Source organism: Biomphalaria glabrata, chromosome 15, assembly GCF_947242115.1.
Source record: "Biomphalaria glabrata chromosome 15, xgBioGlab47.1, whole genome shotgun sequence".
Taxonomy (NCBI): Eukaryota; Metazoa; Mollusca; class Gastropoda; family Planorbidae; genus Biomphalaria; species Biomphalaria glabrata.
This window is the reverse complement of record NC_074725.1, coordinates 31307326-31327302: the sequence shown is the minus strand read 5'-3', so window position 1 is coordinate 31327302 and position 19977 is coordinate 31307326. Positions and strand designations below refer to the sequence as shown.

The 19977-nt window shown below is 37.6% G+C and overlaps 1 protein-coding gene across 10 annotated transcripts in view; it reads left to right on the top strand.

Annotated features, from left to right (window-relative positions):
* LOC106069679 (peripheral plasma membrane protein CASK-like) overlaps positions 1–19977 on the top strand; it is a 390362-nt gene that overhangs the window by 190114 nt on the left and 180271 nt on the right. For all 10 annotated transcript variants that reach the window (XM_056013245.1, XM_056013242.1, XM_056013241.1 and 7 more), the window contains 6 exons: positions 8265–8342; positions 10566–10741; positions 12046–12221; positions 13412–13534; positions 14168–14248; positions 18102–18192. In XM_056013245.1, coding sequence (XP_055869220.1) covers positions 8265–8342; positions 10566–10741; positions 12046–12221; positions 13412–13534; positions 14168–14248; positions 18102–18192 — 725 coding nt within the window. The remainder of the gene's footprint in view (positions 1–8264; positions 8343–10565; positions 10742–12045; positions 12222–13411; positions 13535–14167; positions 14249–18101; positions 18193–19977) is intronic.

Below are 19977 nucleotides of genomic sequence, written 5' to 3'. Positions count from 1 at the left end.
TCCTACCTCTTTAAAAGCATTTGACACTAGCAGTGGCTGATAGTGATATGCTTAATGTAAATTGCGGGGCCCCTGCCAGGCGCGTTGCCCAGTTAGAGCCATCGGTCAAATCGGCCTAAAGCCGGCCCTGCATAGGACATAATTTTCTTAATTTGAGGAAACGTCTTTAATTTATGAGATAATGTGATTTATATGAAAAGCTGCGGTCTGCGGGTTTTCTCAGATCACGGACCAAAGGTTTGGAACTCACTCCTCATTGATTTCAGACAGACAACAAGCTACACTTCTTTCAAGAAGAACACTAACACCTACCTAATTAAAACTTGTGTAGATTAGTTTGCCATTTTAGCTCTCGTGTTGGTGTTTGTGATGTTATCACAGTGCCTTGAGCCTACATTTTGTTTGTTAATAGCGCTTTATTAATGAAATTATTATTAATAATCTATCTATCTATATATATAATTCTCTTCTTCACTCAAGAGTTTGGACGAGAAGCAAGAAGTAAGATCACTCTCTTATTTCTGTGGATAGTCATCCCACGAAAAAACAGGGGGGGGGGAGAACACGTGGGTATTCACACGTCGCTTCGGATGGCTGCGCGCTGGACTGTCAAACCCTGCCCGCTCCCATCCCCCTTCGTCATGCGGGAGGTTTGGACTAAAAAGATAACTATCTTCAACTCTGGGGGCCCACTGCGGTCGCATAGGTTGCAGTGGCCTAAGACCTGCCATGCAAAATAGCGGCGTATGCTACGCCGCCGGTCGACTAGTTATTATCGTTAAGATAATTTGACAGTCCAGATGTTTGATGTAACAAACAAGTGATACATGCTAGTGGTTTGTATCTTAAATATATAAATTGGTAAAGATTACGTTTATCTTACTGAACTTCATCGAAAGAAAAAGAAGACTTCTTAGAAGTTTGTAACCGTGAGCCAAAAAAAAAGTCCATTCGAATTCAGAGTAGAGATTTCTTTAAAGGTATGAATCTATAAGTATTGACGTTATCCATGGTCATCTTCTTATATAGGGAGGTGGCTGTATCATGATTTAAACAGGGCGTCCATCACTTGCTGATTGCTATGTTACTGTCAGAATAGAAAAGTGTCCCTGGTCTGGTTGTATATTAATAATAAAGTTAGACATTATCGCTTGACATTTGCTACCACAGGATCTAGTACTGAATGGAACATCCAAAAGGAATGATTGTGGTCCAGCTGTGTACAGATTATGGGAAAGCTGTCTTTTTGTTCACAGTGTGTGGCTAGCGTTTGGTCAGCTCGCATGGTCAGCGCACATTGTGATGAACATTTGAAATGTAAAGCAAGCTGTCTTTAGTTCTGTTCATAGTCTGTGGCTAGCCTTTGGTCAGTTCACGTTGAGATGAACATTTGAAATATAAAGCAAGCTGTCTTTATAGTTCTGTTCATAGTCTGTGGCTAGCCTTTGGTCAGTTCACGTTGAGATGAACATTTGAAATATAAAGCAAGCTGTCTTTAGTTCTGTTCATAGTCTGTGGCTAGCCTTTGGTCAGTTCACGTTGAGATGAACATTTGAAATGTAAAGCAAGCTGTCTTTAGTTCTGTTCATAGTCTGTGGCTAGCCTTTGGTCAGTTCACGTTGAGATCAACCTTGCGAACAACGTCGTCATGAAGTAGTGTTGTGCTGCCCACACACAGGCCACTAGTTAATTCATTTCTGCTCTGAGTGGACATTTCTGAATCTACATTCCTCATTTTTCAAGTCAGTCTTCGACGAAACAAACATCAGCCTAGAAAACGGATGAGAATCTACTTCTAACATTGTGGAAATGTTCTTAGTTGAAATGGATAGACCTATCATCTGGGAGATGTCAAACATTAATATTAGACAATTTTGATCTTTAATGCAACCGATTAAAACTGAAAAAATTTTGCAACGCTTCAAACACTCACACACACACACCAACATTCTCTCTTTCTGTCTCTTATCTCTCACACATGCGCAAACAACTCACACACTCATTCACATGCACTCACTCGCTCTGGAAGTGGTGAATGTGTTTCATCTCTCGATCAGTTCTCGTTTGAAGAAGAGAAGGAGGTCATTCAAGATGTGCAGCGACACCAATCGCTATATAGGAGGCCGATACACTTACCTGTGTCGTGGCAACGAGGTGTTGGTCTCCGCCGACCACAAGTTGCCACGTCACAGGTTAGTGTTCAGGCTAGATCAAACGTTATAGGCCTGAACACCGACCTGCGACGTCGCTACCAGTGGGGAGTTTAGACCCATACATCGCTACCACGTTATACGGACCTAGGATGTGGCAACGAGCTTTTGGTCTCCACTGCCCACAGAATGCGACGTTGCAGGTCAGTGTTCAGGCCTTCTATGACAATTGGTCTACTCTGACGATTGTATAAGTCTAAATAATGGTCTCCAGTATGCACTAGAGGTGAGCTGAGCTGTAAAGCGCTTGGCTTCCGAACCGAGGGTCCCGAGTTAGAATCTTGGTGAAGACTGGGTTTTTTTTTTTTAGTTCGGGATCTTTAGGGAGCCTCTGAGCTCACGCTGATCTAATGGGTACCTGTCTTTAGTTTCGGAAAAAAAGTAAAGACGGTTGGTCTTTGGGCTGGCCTGATGACATCCTCGTTAACCGTAGGCCATACAAACAGATGACCTTTACATCATCTGCCCTTCAGATCGCAAGGTCTGAAAAAGGAACTTTACTCTTTTTGAGTAGCCTACAATAGGTTGTTGATCATTAGATTTCATGTTGAATATTATAGCACTCATTGTTCATTCCCACTATAACGGTCCTTATAAGTTTCTTGTTTCTGAACTACAATCTGTCCTTCTGTACAAATACCTTCATCACCTAATGGCCAAAAGTGAGCATTTTGTGCAACTTTGTTACGGGGAAGAAACAAATCCTCAACTGGATTAGAAGTGCCACAAAATTTCATTCTCTTGGGGGGGGGGGGACTAATCCTGTTACTATAAAACAGCAGGAAGACCAAAACAAGTAAAAATCCATAGCGCCCCCGTCTGTGTGTCTGCAGCTTTTCCTGTCTTCAATCACCACCAGCTTCCATTTTGATTTTGCGCCTCTATTGTTCTGAACTATTTGAAGATGGATGGGGGGATAAGAGGGGGGGGGGGAAGAATGGTTTCCCCGCGTTACCACCAGTGACGTCAGAACACTATTTTGGTTTGAGGATTTTATACAGTCCATTGCGTCATCGAAGCGCGTGTTGGTGATCCCAACTAAAGGATTGAACAAATCCCACATTAGTCGACATTGTGCTAGAAATAGGTTTATGGGTCAATCTCGATAGCAGGGGTTCTCAACATGTGGGTCGCGACCCCCCTTGGGTGGGGGTCGATTGACGATTTGCCAGGGGTCGCCTAAGACCATCAAAAATATGGATTGCATATTGTCTACTCTTCTATTGCTGTGTGTGAGTTGGGGGGGGGTGCGGCAGAGTGGGGGTATGTAAAAAGGGGGTCGCCGAGCATAAAAGGTTGAGAACCGCTGCTCTATAGAGACAACTCTTTGGGAAAAGGCAGAAAAAATGCAGCAATCTATTGAAAGGCTTGACAAAAATATTGCGATCCATCTCCACGTCACTCTTTGTAATCATTATTGTTTCTGTAAGAATCATTGTAATCATTTAACATAAGTTAAGAATTTGTATAGAAATGATTTCTCTATTACAATTCGCCCCCCCCCCATTTAGGGGATCGACCTAGTGGTGTCGGGGCGGGGGGGGATAGACCCTACCGCCCCCCCCCCCCCCGGATCAGCCAGTAATCCAGTGCCACTTTTTCCAAGCTGTTAGTGCCGAATTTGCGTGAGGAACAGGCGGTCCTAGCCCAGTTCCGGGTCGGACACTGTCCAATTGCTGCTTACCTCGGACGGTGGAAGGAGAATTACGACACACGGTGTCGCCATTGCATGGAGGACGACGAAACAATAGACCACATTCTTTACGAATGCAGAGTTCTGCACGAAGGACGATCGGGACAAGGATTAGATAGAGAGACAACTGGTTCATGGCCGACACAGAAGCTGTCCTTCTATGGGGACAAGGCGACCTTAAGACTCACTGCTCGCTTCCTCTCGCGTGCTCTAAGGGAGTAATTCCCAGCATGTTTTTCGTTGTCATTGGGGTTTCTGAATCAGTGCCGAATTTGAAGAGCTTCATGTCGCGTTTGCATACATCAGTACAAGTTGACGACCAGCGGCTCTCCTGCCTTCTGTTAGGTCTGTTAGAAAAAAAGATCGTTTCTGTGGACTACGATGGTGTCCTATGGCCAGCACAACGACCAACCACCTTACTTTTCCCCAGCTAATGGCAGGTAACCATCAGAGCTGAGTGGACTCAGAGGCGCCTAAAGATCCCGAAAATAAAAATAAAAATCCCACTCTTCGTAGTCGAACTAAAATTTATACTCAACTGCTTTTATTTCTTCTTAACCTAATCCATTTCTAGCCAATCATCGTAATAATTAATTCTGACATTCAATATGAGACAATTGAGGGAGAGGGGGGGATAACTGACTCAACATGCGAATAAGTATAACTAGTTTGAGGTATTGGTTTGGTTTTATTGAAAATGATTAATTTCGCCTCTACGGAATCACACGCAGTCTCTCTGGGGGGCCACAGCGATCGTTTTTTTTTTTTTGTTTTGTTTTGTCTTTTTATTTGAGCTTATTGTCGAGGGCACTAATCTATATCTGCCAGTCGAGGGAGAACTACGACGGAAACAGTAATGGCTTTGGTTGGCTGGGTAGTGAGTGCAGCTAATTGCCACGAAGGGCTCACGCAGGGAGATAGCACTGCGTGGCTGGGTATCAGTTACTTGGCTATCTGCACGGAGGCATGTCGTTCTAATGTACTAATAGACCTTCAGCGTGAGTGTTTTTTTGTTTTCAATTACCTGGGACAGCTCAGGATGTAGGACTACTATATCGGATTATGTAGGTTTGCATCACCTGTGATAGTATATACTTCTTGAATAGTTCGTACGAGCATTGCTGGAAACTATACACATATCATATCAGCGTGTTATAGGTACAGCTCTATTTCATCATGTCATTAGTGTATTGTAATCAGAGGCGCAGTGAATGGGGAGGCAAGGGGGCACGATGCCCCTGGCTCCACTCTCAAAAGGGGAGGGGGCGCCACACACTGAGAGGTGCCAAAAGAAATTGTTGTAGATTTTTAAAGTTAGGTAATACATTCTAAAGATATTTGTATTATATTATTATTAAATAAATTTTTTTATAAGCCTATATTTCTATCTCATGATCATTAAAAATTGAAAGGGGGGGGGGAGGCAATAAAGTAGCTTTCCACGGGTCCACGTTTTGCTCAGTACGCTAGCAACTACAAAACTACATGAAGATGTATGTCGGTTTAAAGTTTGAAACTAAAATAAATTCAGTCTAAGAAAACACTCATCCTAAATTCAGTCGATCTCGGCAGCAAGAAGAAACAGAAAACACTCTGGCTTAATTGATAACACGATTGTCTTCCGCAGCTGTTATTGTCTACTTATTGATCTATTTCTCTTTAAGCTCGATTCTTATCCAGGCGCCAATCGTTTATCGCGCGCCCTGCTTTCCAATCAATATTATTTTAAGAAAAAGTCATAAACACTAGCTAATAACACATTTCTCCCGGAAGCGTTTTTTTTTTCTGTTATTCATGCAAGAAGCTGGAGGTAAATTAATTCTAGTTCCGGGTCAAATCTCCAAAAGCCCGCGCAGTCTGCCAGCACACGAAGCCCCACGCGGTGATGTCAGGTCCGGTCTACGACTTAATAAGCGTTTTTAAAAGTTACCATCTATCTGTCCGTTCTTTATTTTGAACTGTGCAGGCCACAACTTTGACCTACGATGTGACTTTTAAGGCAATATAATCCCCTTACTTTCCTGTGTTTTTTTTTTTACCCCAGGCTTTTAAATGAAGAATCATGTATATTGTATAAGCTTCCCAAGCTCTGGGTTTCAAATGTGTATTTCGCGGCCTTTGTAAGTGACCTCCAGCTGTCTCGCTCTGGAGCTGCAGGCAACCAGGTGCTCTCTTCTATTTCAATTAAAGCAAGTTGCATACTACATGTAGAGTGTTTCTTAAGTCTGTGCTATTTTTTTTTAAGGCGTTACGTTACGCTACACATTGCATTGAATGCCCTAAGAATAGTCCCTCACCAAACTATTTAGGTTCAAACCCTAACCTTCACAGACGACGCTAAACATTGAATCGTAATTCAAATATAAAAACAAAATCTAATAAAACACAAAGATAAAAGCACATTCCTCCTTCCATATGCTGGGAATGATTTGTACAAATGCTCCTTCTTCCCTAGTGCTATCAGAGCATTGAATGGGTTCCTAAGCCAGCCAGGAAAACCAATGCCTTGGCAGAATTTAAGTCATTGGTCAACATGCATGACGCGTAGGACGTAACCATCTTCTTTTTTGAAGTAACGTCTGTATTTTATAAGATAAGATAAAGACTCCCTTGACTAAATAGTTGAACTGTGTATATTTCCATACAAGTTCTAGTGATGAAAATACTCGGCTTGCTAAGTTGCGTACATGCTGTGAACCTATTAACTGCACTAAGTTTGCTGTTTTTCTCACGAACGAAAATGGCGATTTAAATATGGTGAACTTGTGGACTGCCCCGACCAGGGCAGGGACCTAGGAAAATCATTTACCCATCACCAGACGTTTAGTTTAAGACAGGGTGTGTTTGTTGTGTAGACTAGAGCTGGAGCTCCACAGAATAGCTAGACTTTTGTGATGAACTAGAGACTGTGAGGGCGGCCCGTGTCTATCTCCTTTGTGTAAATCCCCTTTATTGATTTCTCTGGCATTCAACACAGACTCGGTATTGGCGGTATGATTAGCAGCTAATGCCACAGCCAACATCGGAGATAACAGACTTTCTCACCCCCCCCCTTTCTATCTTGTGTTTTCTTATCCAGACAAGGAAGCGTGAGAACATCTCTCCATGTTCATTAAATGTCTCGTCTTCTTACCAAAGTCTTATCATGTAAGATGGATAATGTGTATACATGTATAATGTATCAGACATTAAGTCAGTAATACATCCAGTAAGTCCTTGACATTGTGAATGAATTAATAATTTTGTGATGTTCAGGGTAAAACTAACAGCCGTTCACTTCCAATTGCTGGTACAAAAGTATATAACCTGGTCGTTTGGTACGCATCGCTACGTTGGTTCCGGGATCGAACCCACTGTTTGGTCCTCGACGAAATATTTATGAAGGGACGGCTAGAAGTTAAACAGAAAGTGGAGCAGACCTTAAATTACACTTGGTACGAAATTATGTAAATTTGAAATACCTATTTCATTTCACGTGATTTTAATTGAAACACGAAACAAATATTCTATAAAAAAGTATTCACCACATTGACAGCTATGGTTCGAGACATACATTGTTGGTTTTACATCTATATGTATCTTATCATTAGCTGGATATGGACCCGCGGGCGTTAGCATGGATATTACCGATCTATGGAGAATGTTCTCTCAACATTTTGTTTTATATTTTGCCATGAAAATGAAAGCAGAGTGTGACAATGGGTTTACCAGTTTAGCGGACATATTGTTATATAATGTTATCTAATATAACATACTGTGAAAACGGGTGTAAACGTTTTGTCCAAAAATTTCGTTCTTTAATAGACATAAATTTAGTGGGGTTTTTTTTTAATTTTATTTTTATTTTTAGGACATTCCGGTTGTGGAAGGAACATTAAACATACACTACGGTTTTTGCCATGATCAAAGGCTGCCTAGTCGTGCGGTTTGCGCGCTGGACTGTCGTGCAGATTTATCGGTGGTCCAGGGTTCAAACCCTGCCCGCTCCCATCCCCCCGTCGTCCTGCGGGAGGTTTGGACTAGGAAGTAATTATCTTCAACTCTGAAGGAACATCCGAAACATGTCAAACATTTTACAAACATTTTACAAACATTTATGCCAAGGTTTATCAAAATTGTTTAAATCGTTTCGACTTCTATGCGGGACATACATAGCCTACTCCTTACATTCTACTTTATATATATTAGATTATTATTGCGATGACATAGTGCTCAGGTTCCATGAGTATACCAAAGGACTATGACACATAGATCTACCTGACTCTTGTCTTGAAATGCTGTCATTATGTTGTAACATGATAATCTATCCAACTGACCGAATACTAAATCTTTTTTTTGTTCCCTCTCCTTCTCTATTTCAGTATGGATGGTGCTGATTTGTGTTTTGAAATTGTTAAAAGAGCTTCCTCGGGATTTGTTTACAGTGAAGCTGTATCGAGGTAAATTTTAAAAATATATAATTCTATTTTTTTCGTTGGTTTTCAATCATGGTTTTTTTTTTTTTTTGGGGGGGGGGGGGCTATGTCACGTAATAAGGTCAAGTTTGTTTAAGAAACAATAGCAATTTTCTAATAGTATTATAAATAGCCGAAGGAGTTAAAAATAATTAGATACCTTATCAGTAGAAAGATTGTTTGTTTGAAAAGCTAATTCTAGAAATGCTATAAGAGAAGACAGTAATTGGAGTGATTCAATAAGTTTCAAGTTTCATGATAAGTTTACTTTTGTGAATCTATTACTAAATTTAATTTCCATTGTGTTTTTATAGTATCAATATTTTTCTTATTTTAAATTTGAATATTTTGTACACATCGGACTTTGGGTCCTTAGACTTCAGTTCTGAGTATATTACAACGTATAGAGAGCACCCAATCCCATTATAACAGAGTCTAGATCTCAAAGTTGATACTTGAACTGTCAGGCTTCATGACTCTATCCTGATATGTCAAGAAACTAACTGGAAATCAAAAGTTTTTGGAGATTGTTAAACAATGTTAATAGATGCAACATAACAAATGAGGAATTTCACAATTGGAAAAAGTCGGGTCTGATGTCGACCTTATAACTACTGTAAGAGACAAATAAGACCTTCGCTCTTTCCCTCCGTAATTATTTACCACATTCTGGTGGAACCAACGTTGGTATCGTCAGCTAGGAGAGAAAGAGTTAAGTTTAACTGTCATGTCACTTGATTCTCAGAAATTGAAATGATATTCCTACATACGACGCTACCAAAGGAAAAGGGGGTTTTAGAGGGAGACATAGAAAACTCCAAGGAAATGGATTTTTTTAAGTAGAAGGAAATTGTCCCAACGGCAGGAAACATGTCATGTGATCAAGTCTCCCCCGACATTCCAACATGCATAGGACGCTATTGTGTTTGCGTTATCAGCACGAGTGTATAATGGTCGGACGTATTGTGTCAGATTCATCACCGCGCTAATTTAGTGACGAGCGAGGTCAAAGGTAACATACCTTTGTATGGCTGCCTGGTCGTGCAATCTGCGCGCTGAACTGTCAGTTCGGACTCAACGGTGATCCCGGGTTCAAAGCCTGCCTACTCCCATCCCCCGTCGTCCTGCGGAAGGTTTGGACTAGGAAGTCAATTATCTTCAACTCTGAAGGAACATCCCAAACATTTTACAAACAAAACAGACCGAGAACTTGTCGCTAAAAATTTACGTTGTGGATTCTAGTGCTTTAGATTTTTATTACCAACAGACAGATGAAAGTTAATCTTCCTTATGATTCAATATGTACATCATACAGGGAAAACTCTGGTTTGGCCGTTATAATTTTTCAAAATATCATCATCTTAAAATTAAATTTGGTTTAGACAATCTATATCTTGAACTCACATACATCAGCGGGTATTCCCGCATTAAAGAGTTTAAGTTAAATAAATAAATAGACTTTGAAAAACATTTTGCGCACCACTTTGTGTGTAGAAATCAGTCTAGTCTACTGTCTTTTTATGTTTCATAATGAAGATCTTTATCACCAAACTAAAATCTTGTAAACCTTATCTCTACACAGCACCAATATTCTAGTCTATGCTTCCATCTTTTAATGTTTCCAAGTCTGGATCTATATCGCCAAACTAGAATTTATGCATGTACGTAATCAATAATCGCTCTTACAGAAAGTCACGGGCTTCATAAAAGAGGAATAGTATTAGAAAAAAACATTTATTTGGTTTCTTATTTCTATTCGAATTATTCAGCTTATTTTTTGTTGAACATTCAAACTACATAAGTCATAACCAGTTCTGTTTACTGTATACTCATTATAAATAACAATCGATTTGGTGGAAATATTATTGACAGTATGTTCCACATGGCTCAGTGGCTGAGTGGTTAAGCGCTTGGCTACCGAACCTGTGGTCCTGGGTTCGAATATTGGTGTAGACTGAGTTTTGAATTTAGGGCTCCCTTGAGTCATCCCAGCTCTAATGGGTACCATACTTTAGTTGGCGTTTGGTCGTTGTGCTGGCCACACGACACCCTGCTCGTCAACCGTTGGCCAAAGAAACAGATGACCCATACATCACAAGATCTGAAATGGGAACTTAATGTACAGCATCTCCGCAAACAGTAATTGTCCAGCTACATTACTCACCTTCCTTAAGTATTATCATTATTGTCACTGATATATATCATCAGCCACTACATGAGACAGATTCTAGAAGCCTTGAGGTACTGCCACACCAACAACATCATCCACCGAGACCTCAAGCCTCACTGTATACTTCTAGCCTCTACGGAAAACTCCGCGCCGGTCAAGCTAGGGGGATTTGGTGTGGCCACACAGCTTCAGGATGGTCAGCTCATTTCTTCAGGTCAGTCAACTTTTTTTTTTAAATTTTAAACTACTACTTTGCAAAGTGTCGATATAGCTGTAGAACGGGAGCGCGTAATGTTTAAGGCCGTTGTGATTTGTTTATAAGTAAAAAACATAAAAAAGTACAGCTCCCCCTTTCTGACCTAGCGATCTAAAGGGCAGATGATGTAACGAGGGTGCCATGTGGTCAGTGCAACGATCAACCGCCTTTTTCCAAGCCTTCAGGATAGAAGACTCAAAAGTAAAGTAGCAATTATACATAAAACACTGAACCATAATCTTCAAATACAAAAACAAAATTTAATAAAATACTCAGAAAGACACAAAGATAAAGGCACATTCCTCATCCCATATGCTAGGACAAATGTGTACAAATACTCCTTCTTCCTAGTGCTATTAGAGCATGGAATGGGTTGCCTAAGCTAGCCAGGAAAACCAGTAACTTGGCAGAATTTAAGTCATTGCTTGCATGACTGAATGCATGACGAGTAGGACGTAATCATCGTATTTTTTGAAGTAACGTCTGTATTATATAAGATAAGATAATGTCAGGTACCTATTAAAGCTGGATGGACTCAGAGACGTCCTAAAGATCCCTAAATTCAATATCCTACGCTTCTGTGAGGTTTAAATCTAGGAAACCAAGCGCTTAACCACTCAGCCTCTGTGCCTCCTTGTTCATTTAGGTTTGGCAAATTTGAATATTTTTATTATTATCTCTTAAAACATCAAGACACACATTAAACAGAGAAGGGACACAGGATACAATTGATAGAAGTTTGAATTCTTTCAAGCTCAATCCACTAATAAGAATGGTAATCCAAAGGTTTTAATGGACTTGAAATTACACTGACGTTTGTTAACACTAATACAATATTCACTGATATTAATGGATGTCGGCCTATCCAGAAATCACATTTAGTCTTAAGCCTTTCTTCATATATTTGTAATAGCAGGACATTTGCATTTATTTAAAACAAGAAATTACGAGGTTCTCAATTTGAAGCTTCGCTGGTCGTATGATCTAATATACAGTTTGTTTATCTATTTTGTTTACCTGCTTTTTGTATCGAGTATATGGTTGACAGTAATGGCCGTAAATAAAATCTAATCAAAGTTCGTATGAATAGTTGATTCACTCTTCTTCTTTGTTCTATTTTTCATGTCGGAGGGTACGGATCGATGCATCTGAATTTCAGCTAAACCGCGCAGTAGTTTCCAGATCAGGCAGTTCTCCGTATAGTTTATAGTTTCCACTCTTCTGCATATCGTTATTTTGTGTGTGTTTCTCTCTCCTTGCAGGTCGAGTAGGGACCCCACAGTACATGGCGCCAGAGGTTATAGACAGAAAGCCCTACGGCAAGCCCGTGGACATGTGGGGCTGTGGGGTCCTCTTGTTTATACTACTAGGAGGAGGTCCGCCTTTCTGTGGTACCAAAGAACGACTTTACGACATTATTGTCAAGGGGAACTATGTGGTAAGATTTGTTGCCTAATAAAAATGAGGTTATCTCCCTTGCGTTGTTTGGTGGAAATATTCATTCATTCTCTGTTGAAAAAAAAAAACTGTCTATTATTTCATTGACCATTTTATATCATTAAGGCAAACAAACATTATACATATTACGGCCGTAACATATAAGCATGTTTGCATATAAAGTTAGTTTCCGCTAGTTGTTGTAACAGTGAGTTAAGGTTTCTTTATTTAGTTGCTGTGCATAGAGCATGGGTCAGAGGGAAATAACATGGAAGTATTACTATTACACCAAGTGGGCTGGAGTTTGAAAATTCAAGATTTGATATTAGATGTGCCTAGGCCATCACCGAACCCTCATTCACCCACCCCAGATATCCCCTTTTTATGGATGGGAATTGATACTGAAGTAATAATGAAGTACATTTATTTGAAAATATTTTGTTAGAAATGTGGTAAACATGTCATCTCTTCGTGATTTGTGATTCTTCAATGTCCTGATTATTTCAAGAAATTGTTGCTAAAATTAGTAATTTGTCTAAAGTGTTAGGTTGTCCCTGGTTAGCTAGATCATTATCTTCATGCATGTTTATTTTTCTTTTTTTAAAATTTTTATTAATGTATTCATAAATCTTTATTTCAGTGTTTTCAAATCTCAATATAATTCAATAATAATATAATTATCTTTATAAATCTTCACTTTCACCTATCCCTTAGTTTGATGGACCGTTGGTGCACCACACAAGATTTGTTGACCCTCTTTCTCCATTCCTCTCTGTCTTTTGCCTTGGATAGAACCTCTTTCAATGGCGGGCCCGTCCATTCTTTTATGTTGTCTTCCCAATGCTATCTCAGTCTGCCTTCTTTTTTTCCTGGTATTGTTTCCTGAAGGAAGGTCTTTGCAGGCCTGAAGAGCTTTTTTTTCCTGGTATTGTTCCCTGAAGGAAGGTCTTTGCAGGCCTGAAGACCTTGTAATATGTCCATAGAGTTTTAGTTTGTTTTTATTTTTCCAATAGATAGCAGATCATCATGGGATCCAACAGCTGTAGTAACCCTGTCTTTAAATGTGATACCTAAGATACTTCTGAAGCATCTCAAGTTCATCGCTAGAATCCTCCTCTATTATCTATTGTCTTTAAAAATATTTAATTTTGTCTTCATAACTTTTTATTGTTCTTAAACTTTTGTTTTCAGATGAAACCCAAACAGTGGGACAATATATCACTGCAAGGAAAAGATTTAGTTCACAGACTGCTGGAGAAAGACCCTGAGAAGCGGATCACAGTGGAACAGGCCCTGGAGCATCCCTGGATAAAGGTTTTTTTTTTCTCTAGCTTGACTGCATTTATTTATATGAGCATAAAAGTGTTTATCTTTTGCACAAAAAATGTCCCACTAAAGCAATTTTATTGTGTATATAAGATTAACGTTGACAATTAGTTCAAGAACAGAAGATTTAGACTGTAAAAAGTATTGACCATTTCAAACTAATTAAGGCATGTAAATGTTGAAAAGTAAAGTTTGAGACCTAGCAATCTACAGGTCTGGTTAACCAGGGTGTCATGTGGCCAGCCCAACAACCCACTGCCACATAGTAAAAATAAAAAAAAAAAGCTTGCCTATAATTACTGCAATGTTATTTTATAAAATTTTTCTATATGGGAAGCGTGGTCGAGAGGCTAAGTGCGCTTGAGCTTAGCTTGGCTTGGCTACCTAGAAGGGGGCTCGAGGTTCGACACCCGACTCGGGCAGAGTTGTGTTTACTGAGCGCCTAAAGGCAGCACGGAAAACCAACTCCTAGATACCCCCTCCCCCCCCACTGGTCCACAAATGAGATTGGACCAAAGCACTCTGAGCATGATATAAGCATGAAAGTAGCGCTATATAAAAGCTATAAATATATATATATATATATTATAATTTTGTGTGTGTGTGTTTTTTTCCCCCCAGAACAAAAAAGATGTCCCCAGAGTCCATCTCCATGAAACAGTCGAGGAGCTGAAAAAATTTAATTCCAGGAGAAAATTAAAAGTATGTTGAACTAGTGGTCATACATTTGTGGTCTACAGAGCTTAATAAACCAAACCAGGAGGGAAGTAATAGCTGTAGGCTAAGCTCAGATGTGTCTCTTCAATCAGTTTTACTTCTACAAAAAAAAAAGAAATTTGTTTCATCTATCCTTGACCTACATTAATCCGTTGTCTGTTTAATGTTGAAATTCTCTTCCTGTTTATTATTTTAAAAAAAGCTTTGAAACTGTATAACTAAAGTTGTAAAAATGTTGAAGTCTTTTTTTTTTTGTTTCTCTAAGAATGGGAAGATAATGAGTCTTTTGAAGAGTTATTTCCCTTGGGAAGTTTAAAAAAAAAAAAAAAAAACCTTTATTAAATTTTATAAAAGACTTGCTGATAAATGCTTACCAATAAACAAGTAATAAAGTTGTTTTTAGTTTTTTTTTTAAAGCCTATTCCTCCTTTATGAGGCTTTTATCTTTTTCTAAGAGCTATTACTCTACTCTTAATAACTATTGAATGACAAGATTTTTAAAAATGGAATATTTTTAGATGTCCGCCTGGTCATGTGGTATGAGCTCTGTCATTTGGTCATCTCAGTGGTATCTCTCGCTGTCCTCCCCCATTGCCTTTGGGAAGGTTAAGTGAATGGTAGTTATCTTCAAATCTTAAGAAACATCTGAAACATGTAAAACATTTTACAAACAAATTAAACAATTTAGTCCACACAAAAAATGCAAACTCTTTCCTACTTTTTGTTTAAACTAACTGGATATTACCAGCGGGTCTTAGTTTGGGTATTACCGATCTAGTGGATCAGATTTAGATCTATGTCAAACATGGAGAATGTTCCCTAAACATTTTTTTTTAAATTTTGCCACGAAAATTAAAGTAGGGTTTGAAAATGGATTTACCAAGTCAGCCAACAGATTCATATCAAATGTAAAATACTGTGAAAATGGGTTTACCTGATTTCTTTAAAAAATTAAATTCCTTAATAGAGATTAATTTAGGTATTATTTGTTATTTTTTAGGGCTTTCTGGTTGTGGGTGGAACATTAATTATTGGCCATGATTTAAGGAACATTTTTGCCAAGTTTTATCAAGATTTGTCAAATGGTTTTGACTTGTATCTTATCTTATCTTATCTTATATAATACAGACGTTACTTCAAAAAAGAAGATGATTACGTCCTACGCGTCATGCATTTAGTCATGCATATTAACCAATGACTTAAATTCTGCCAGGTCACTGGTTTTCCTGGCTAGCTCAGGCAACCCATTCCATGCTCTAATAGCACTAGGGAAGAAGGAGTATTTGTACAAATTTGTCTTAGCATATGGGACGAGGAATGTGCCTTTATCTTTGTGTCTTTCAGAGTATTTTATTAAATTTTGTTTTTGTATTTGAAGATTATGGTTCAGTGTTTTATGTATTATTGCTACTTTAACTTTGAGCCTTCTGTCCTGAAGGCTTTCTAAATTTAGTGATTTTACTAAAGGTGTTACTCTAGTCAAATGTGAATATTCGTTTGTTATGAATCGCACTGCTCTATTTTGTGTCTGTTCTAGTTTCTTAATGTTTTCTTGAGTTGAGGGGTCCCAAACAGAGGATGCATATTCTATTATTGGCCTAACCAAGGTTAAATAACATTTTAGTTTTATGTTCTTATTTGATTTATAGAAATTTCTTTTAATAAATCCTAATGCTTTGATTTTTTTGTAGTTTCATCAATATGTGGATTCCATGACAGTTTTTCATTTATTATAACACCTAGGTATTTTGCGTTTTTAGTCTGTGTTACTGGTTTGCCATGAATATGATAAGTGGAATTAATTTGTTTTAGTTTTTTTGTTACTCTTAACAACTGACATTTTTCTGGATGGAAAGACATGCTCCAATTTGATTCCCATTTCTGTAATTCATCTAATTCTCTTTGTAAAATATCTGTGTCTTGTGTTGTTTTTATTGTTCTATATATTATGCAATCATCTGCAAATAATCTGACTTTTGTTCCTGAAGTAATGCAATTTGGTAAATCATTTATGTAAATTAAAAATAGTAGTGGACCCAAGACTGTTCCTTGAGGTACACCTGAGTTTACTGTTATCGGTGTTAATTTAGAGCCATTTATTATTACAGTTTGTTCTCTCCCTATCAGAAAATCTTTAATCCACTGATGCAGTGGACCACTAATGCCGAAATATTTTAATTTTTTTAGCAAACTATGGTGGTGAACTTTGTCAAAAGCCTTAGAAAAATCTAGTAAGATAGCATCTATTTGTTCACTATTATCTAAACCTTTTGAAAAATCATCAATTAGTCCTATTAGTTGTGTTTCACATGATCTATATTTCCTAAAGCCATGTTGGTATGGTGTGAGGACATTATGTTTGTCTAAGTGGTTTATGATGTTGCTACATATTATGTGTTCTAGGATTTTACATGTGATGCTGGTAAGTGATACTGGTCTGTAGTTTCCTGGGTCAGATTTTTCTCCTTTTTTAAATAGGGGGGTGACATTAGCTTTTTTCCAGTCCTTTGGTACTCTGCCCTGGTTAAGTGAAGCCTGAAAGAGTATTTTGAACACTGGGGCTAGCTCATTACTTAGTTCTTTGAGTAATCTAGCTGGAATACCATCAGGTCCAGAAGCTTTATTTGGTTTGGTGTTGGCTAATAGTTTTTGAATTCCATTTTCTTGTACTACTATATCTTCTATGTTGTCTACTTGGTTCAAATTCAGTAATATGTCTTTGTCTCCTGGGGCTGAGAATGCTGATGCAAAGTATTTGTTTAGAATGTTTGCTTTAGTTTCATTATCATTATGTATTATGTTATGTTCATCTTTTAATGGCGCTACGCCTGTTGTTTCCATTTTCTTAGACTTAATGTATGACCATAGGTTTTTGTTGTTGTCTTTAGATATTACATTGTTTATGTATTCACTCTGCAGCTGTCTGCTTACTTTTTGGGTTAAGTGTTTAATTTTTATATACTTTTTGTAAACTCTTTCTGCATTAGTGGGACATACACATGTACATCTGCCTTAATTCTTCTTTATATATTAGATAATGTTAGTGAACTAAACATTCTCTTTTTTTTTCTATTTCTAATTACTATACATACAGGATAAATATTAAAGCACATAAGTCAAACCATACAGAGTGATTTTTTTTCCTTTTCTTATTTAAAAAAAAAAAAATAAATAATATAAGATATTGTATTATTGAGAGTAATGATCTTGTTTGTTTGTTGTTTTTTTATAACTTTTACCTTCATGTTTTCGGAAAAATCTACTGGATTGGTGGTAAAACCTCAATGAGAAGCCTTGAAAATGTCTCTTTTGATTTTCCCTGAAATTTAACAGATGTATATAATTGGGAAAAGAATTACTAGCTCGTTGGCCACGCTGGGAAAACTCTAGTTTGACTATTTCAATTTTTTCAAAGTAAAAAAAAAAGAAAGAAATTTAAATTTGGTTTGTAATTAAAAAAAATACTTATCTTGAATGGACTATATGTCTTCTTCCGCAAGTAGCCCTTATTTAACAAATTAATGTTGAGGAACATTTTGCACATCATCTAGTAAGTCTAGAATTTAGCACCTATCATTGCAATATTACTAAGTCTAGTAGATCTAAATCTATACATTCATTTAATTGGATTTTTTTTCTTAGTTATTATGAGAAAAATAAATGCACTATAAATTGCATAAAGGAGTTATCATCTTTACAAAAAAAAAAGATATTTTGGTATAATGCTTATGAGACAATAACAATTTAGTTATTTATTATGATTTTCTTTATTCTAACTTCAGGTTGTTGGGATATGAATAAAAGTCTAATCACTCACCATGTAATGAATTTATTTCAGGGTGCTATCATGGCAGCAGTGGCCAGTCCTAAGTGGACAAGTTTTTACAATGACCCTTCCCCTCCAGACGACGATGATGTCACGTCTGCTGGTGAGTGCTGCCGCTGCATTTTGTTTGTTCACTAACCAGTACGACCTTCAACCTAGCTGACCATAACCCTGATATTAACAAACCCACACATCTTTCAAGTTAATTATAAATAATTTAATTTGATGTAATTAGTTGGAGATGCAGTGTACAGAAATGTTATTTTACTAAAGGCATGTTTTTTTTAAATTAGGCGTAATATAGCTGCCTGGTTGAGTGGCATGCACTTTGGACTGTGGCCATGATGGTCTTGGGTTTGAACCCTGCCTTCCACAATCCTGCGGGAGCTTTGGGCCGCTAGGATGAAATACTCTCGATTCTGAAGAGACTTGCAAAACATGTTTAACAAACTTTTGTTCTACATTGTGAGTCTTGCTTCTGGAATGGGTCTCATTAAAATGACTTGTTATACAGAAAGTAGGTCAATCATGTTTTAAAAGGTAGTTGAAATTTTTGTCAATGAATACTAATTTTACATATTACGCATTTAGATACAATTGTAGCAGATAGGATTGAGTTTCGTAAGTATTGTGCTGGCTCCAATTTACTATTTTATAGTAGCTTTTGACACCACAATTTAGTAGAATGTTTTTGAGTTTGGTTCGTTGATTATATAAACAAGTCATATTAGGGGAAACAACCTGCACAATCCTTTAAACTGTAAATTTTTTATATATATTTTTTTTAAAGATTTTTAAACTGAAAAGTTGGTAAATTCGTAATTTGTAATTCGTAATCACAGATTATCTTCCTTTTCACATGGATTATGTCCCTTAGATTATGCCTCAATTATGAAGTGCTTAAGTAATAATGCTACATTTGTTTAAAATAAGCTTGCTTAATAAAATAAAATGATTAGATATAGAGATCGGATTAAACAGGTGACTTCTATTTAAAGGTTGCTCAACAAAGAACAATAACATACTCTACACACAAGCTAACTAAGCGTGCGATTCATTCTTTAGTTTTTCTTCATTTTTATTGAATGGATGCCAAAGAAGGAATTCATAGACTCTATATGTAGGATTAACTTCATGACAACTCAGCCGATTCTGTCAACTTATAGAAGCTCCTTTTTCCAGGGGCCAATATTAAACATTTATATTTGGCAAAGTAAACATAGAAAATGCAGCCTGCATACAAAACTTAAATAATCATGTTTGTGAGACTTCGACTCTTAATACAAAAGTTAAAATTGCTGACCAATGACTGACTATTCCATGATCATTTGTAGAAGGACTTTGTTCTTGTGTGAACTGATGGGGATCTGCTATTTTTTTTATCTTAGCAATCTAAAAAGTAAAGTAATACATAGAACACTAAACCATAACTTACACATAAAAAAACAAAATCTAATAAAATACTCAGAAAGACACAAAGATAGAGTATATTTCTTATTCCATATGCTAGAACAATTCGTACAAGTGCTCTTTCTTCCCTAGTACAATTAAAGAATGGAATGAGCTGCCTGAATCAGCCAGGAAAACCAACAATTTAGCAGAGTATAACCAGGGAAACCAATGACTAAGCAGAGTTTAGCCAAGGAAACCAATGACTTAGCAGAGTTTAGCCAAGGAAACCAACGACTTAGCAGAGTTTAGCCAAGGAAACCAACGACTTAGCAGAGTTTAGCCAGGAAAACCAATGACTTAGCAGAGTTTAGCCAAGGAAACCAACGACTTAGCAGAGTTTAGCCAAGGAAACCAATTACATGGCAGAGTTTAGCCAAGGAAACCAACGACTTAGCAGAGTTTAGCCAAGGAAACCAATTACTTAGCAGAGTTTAGC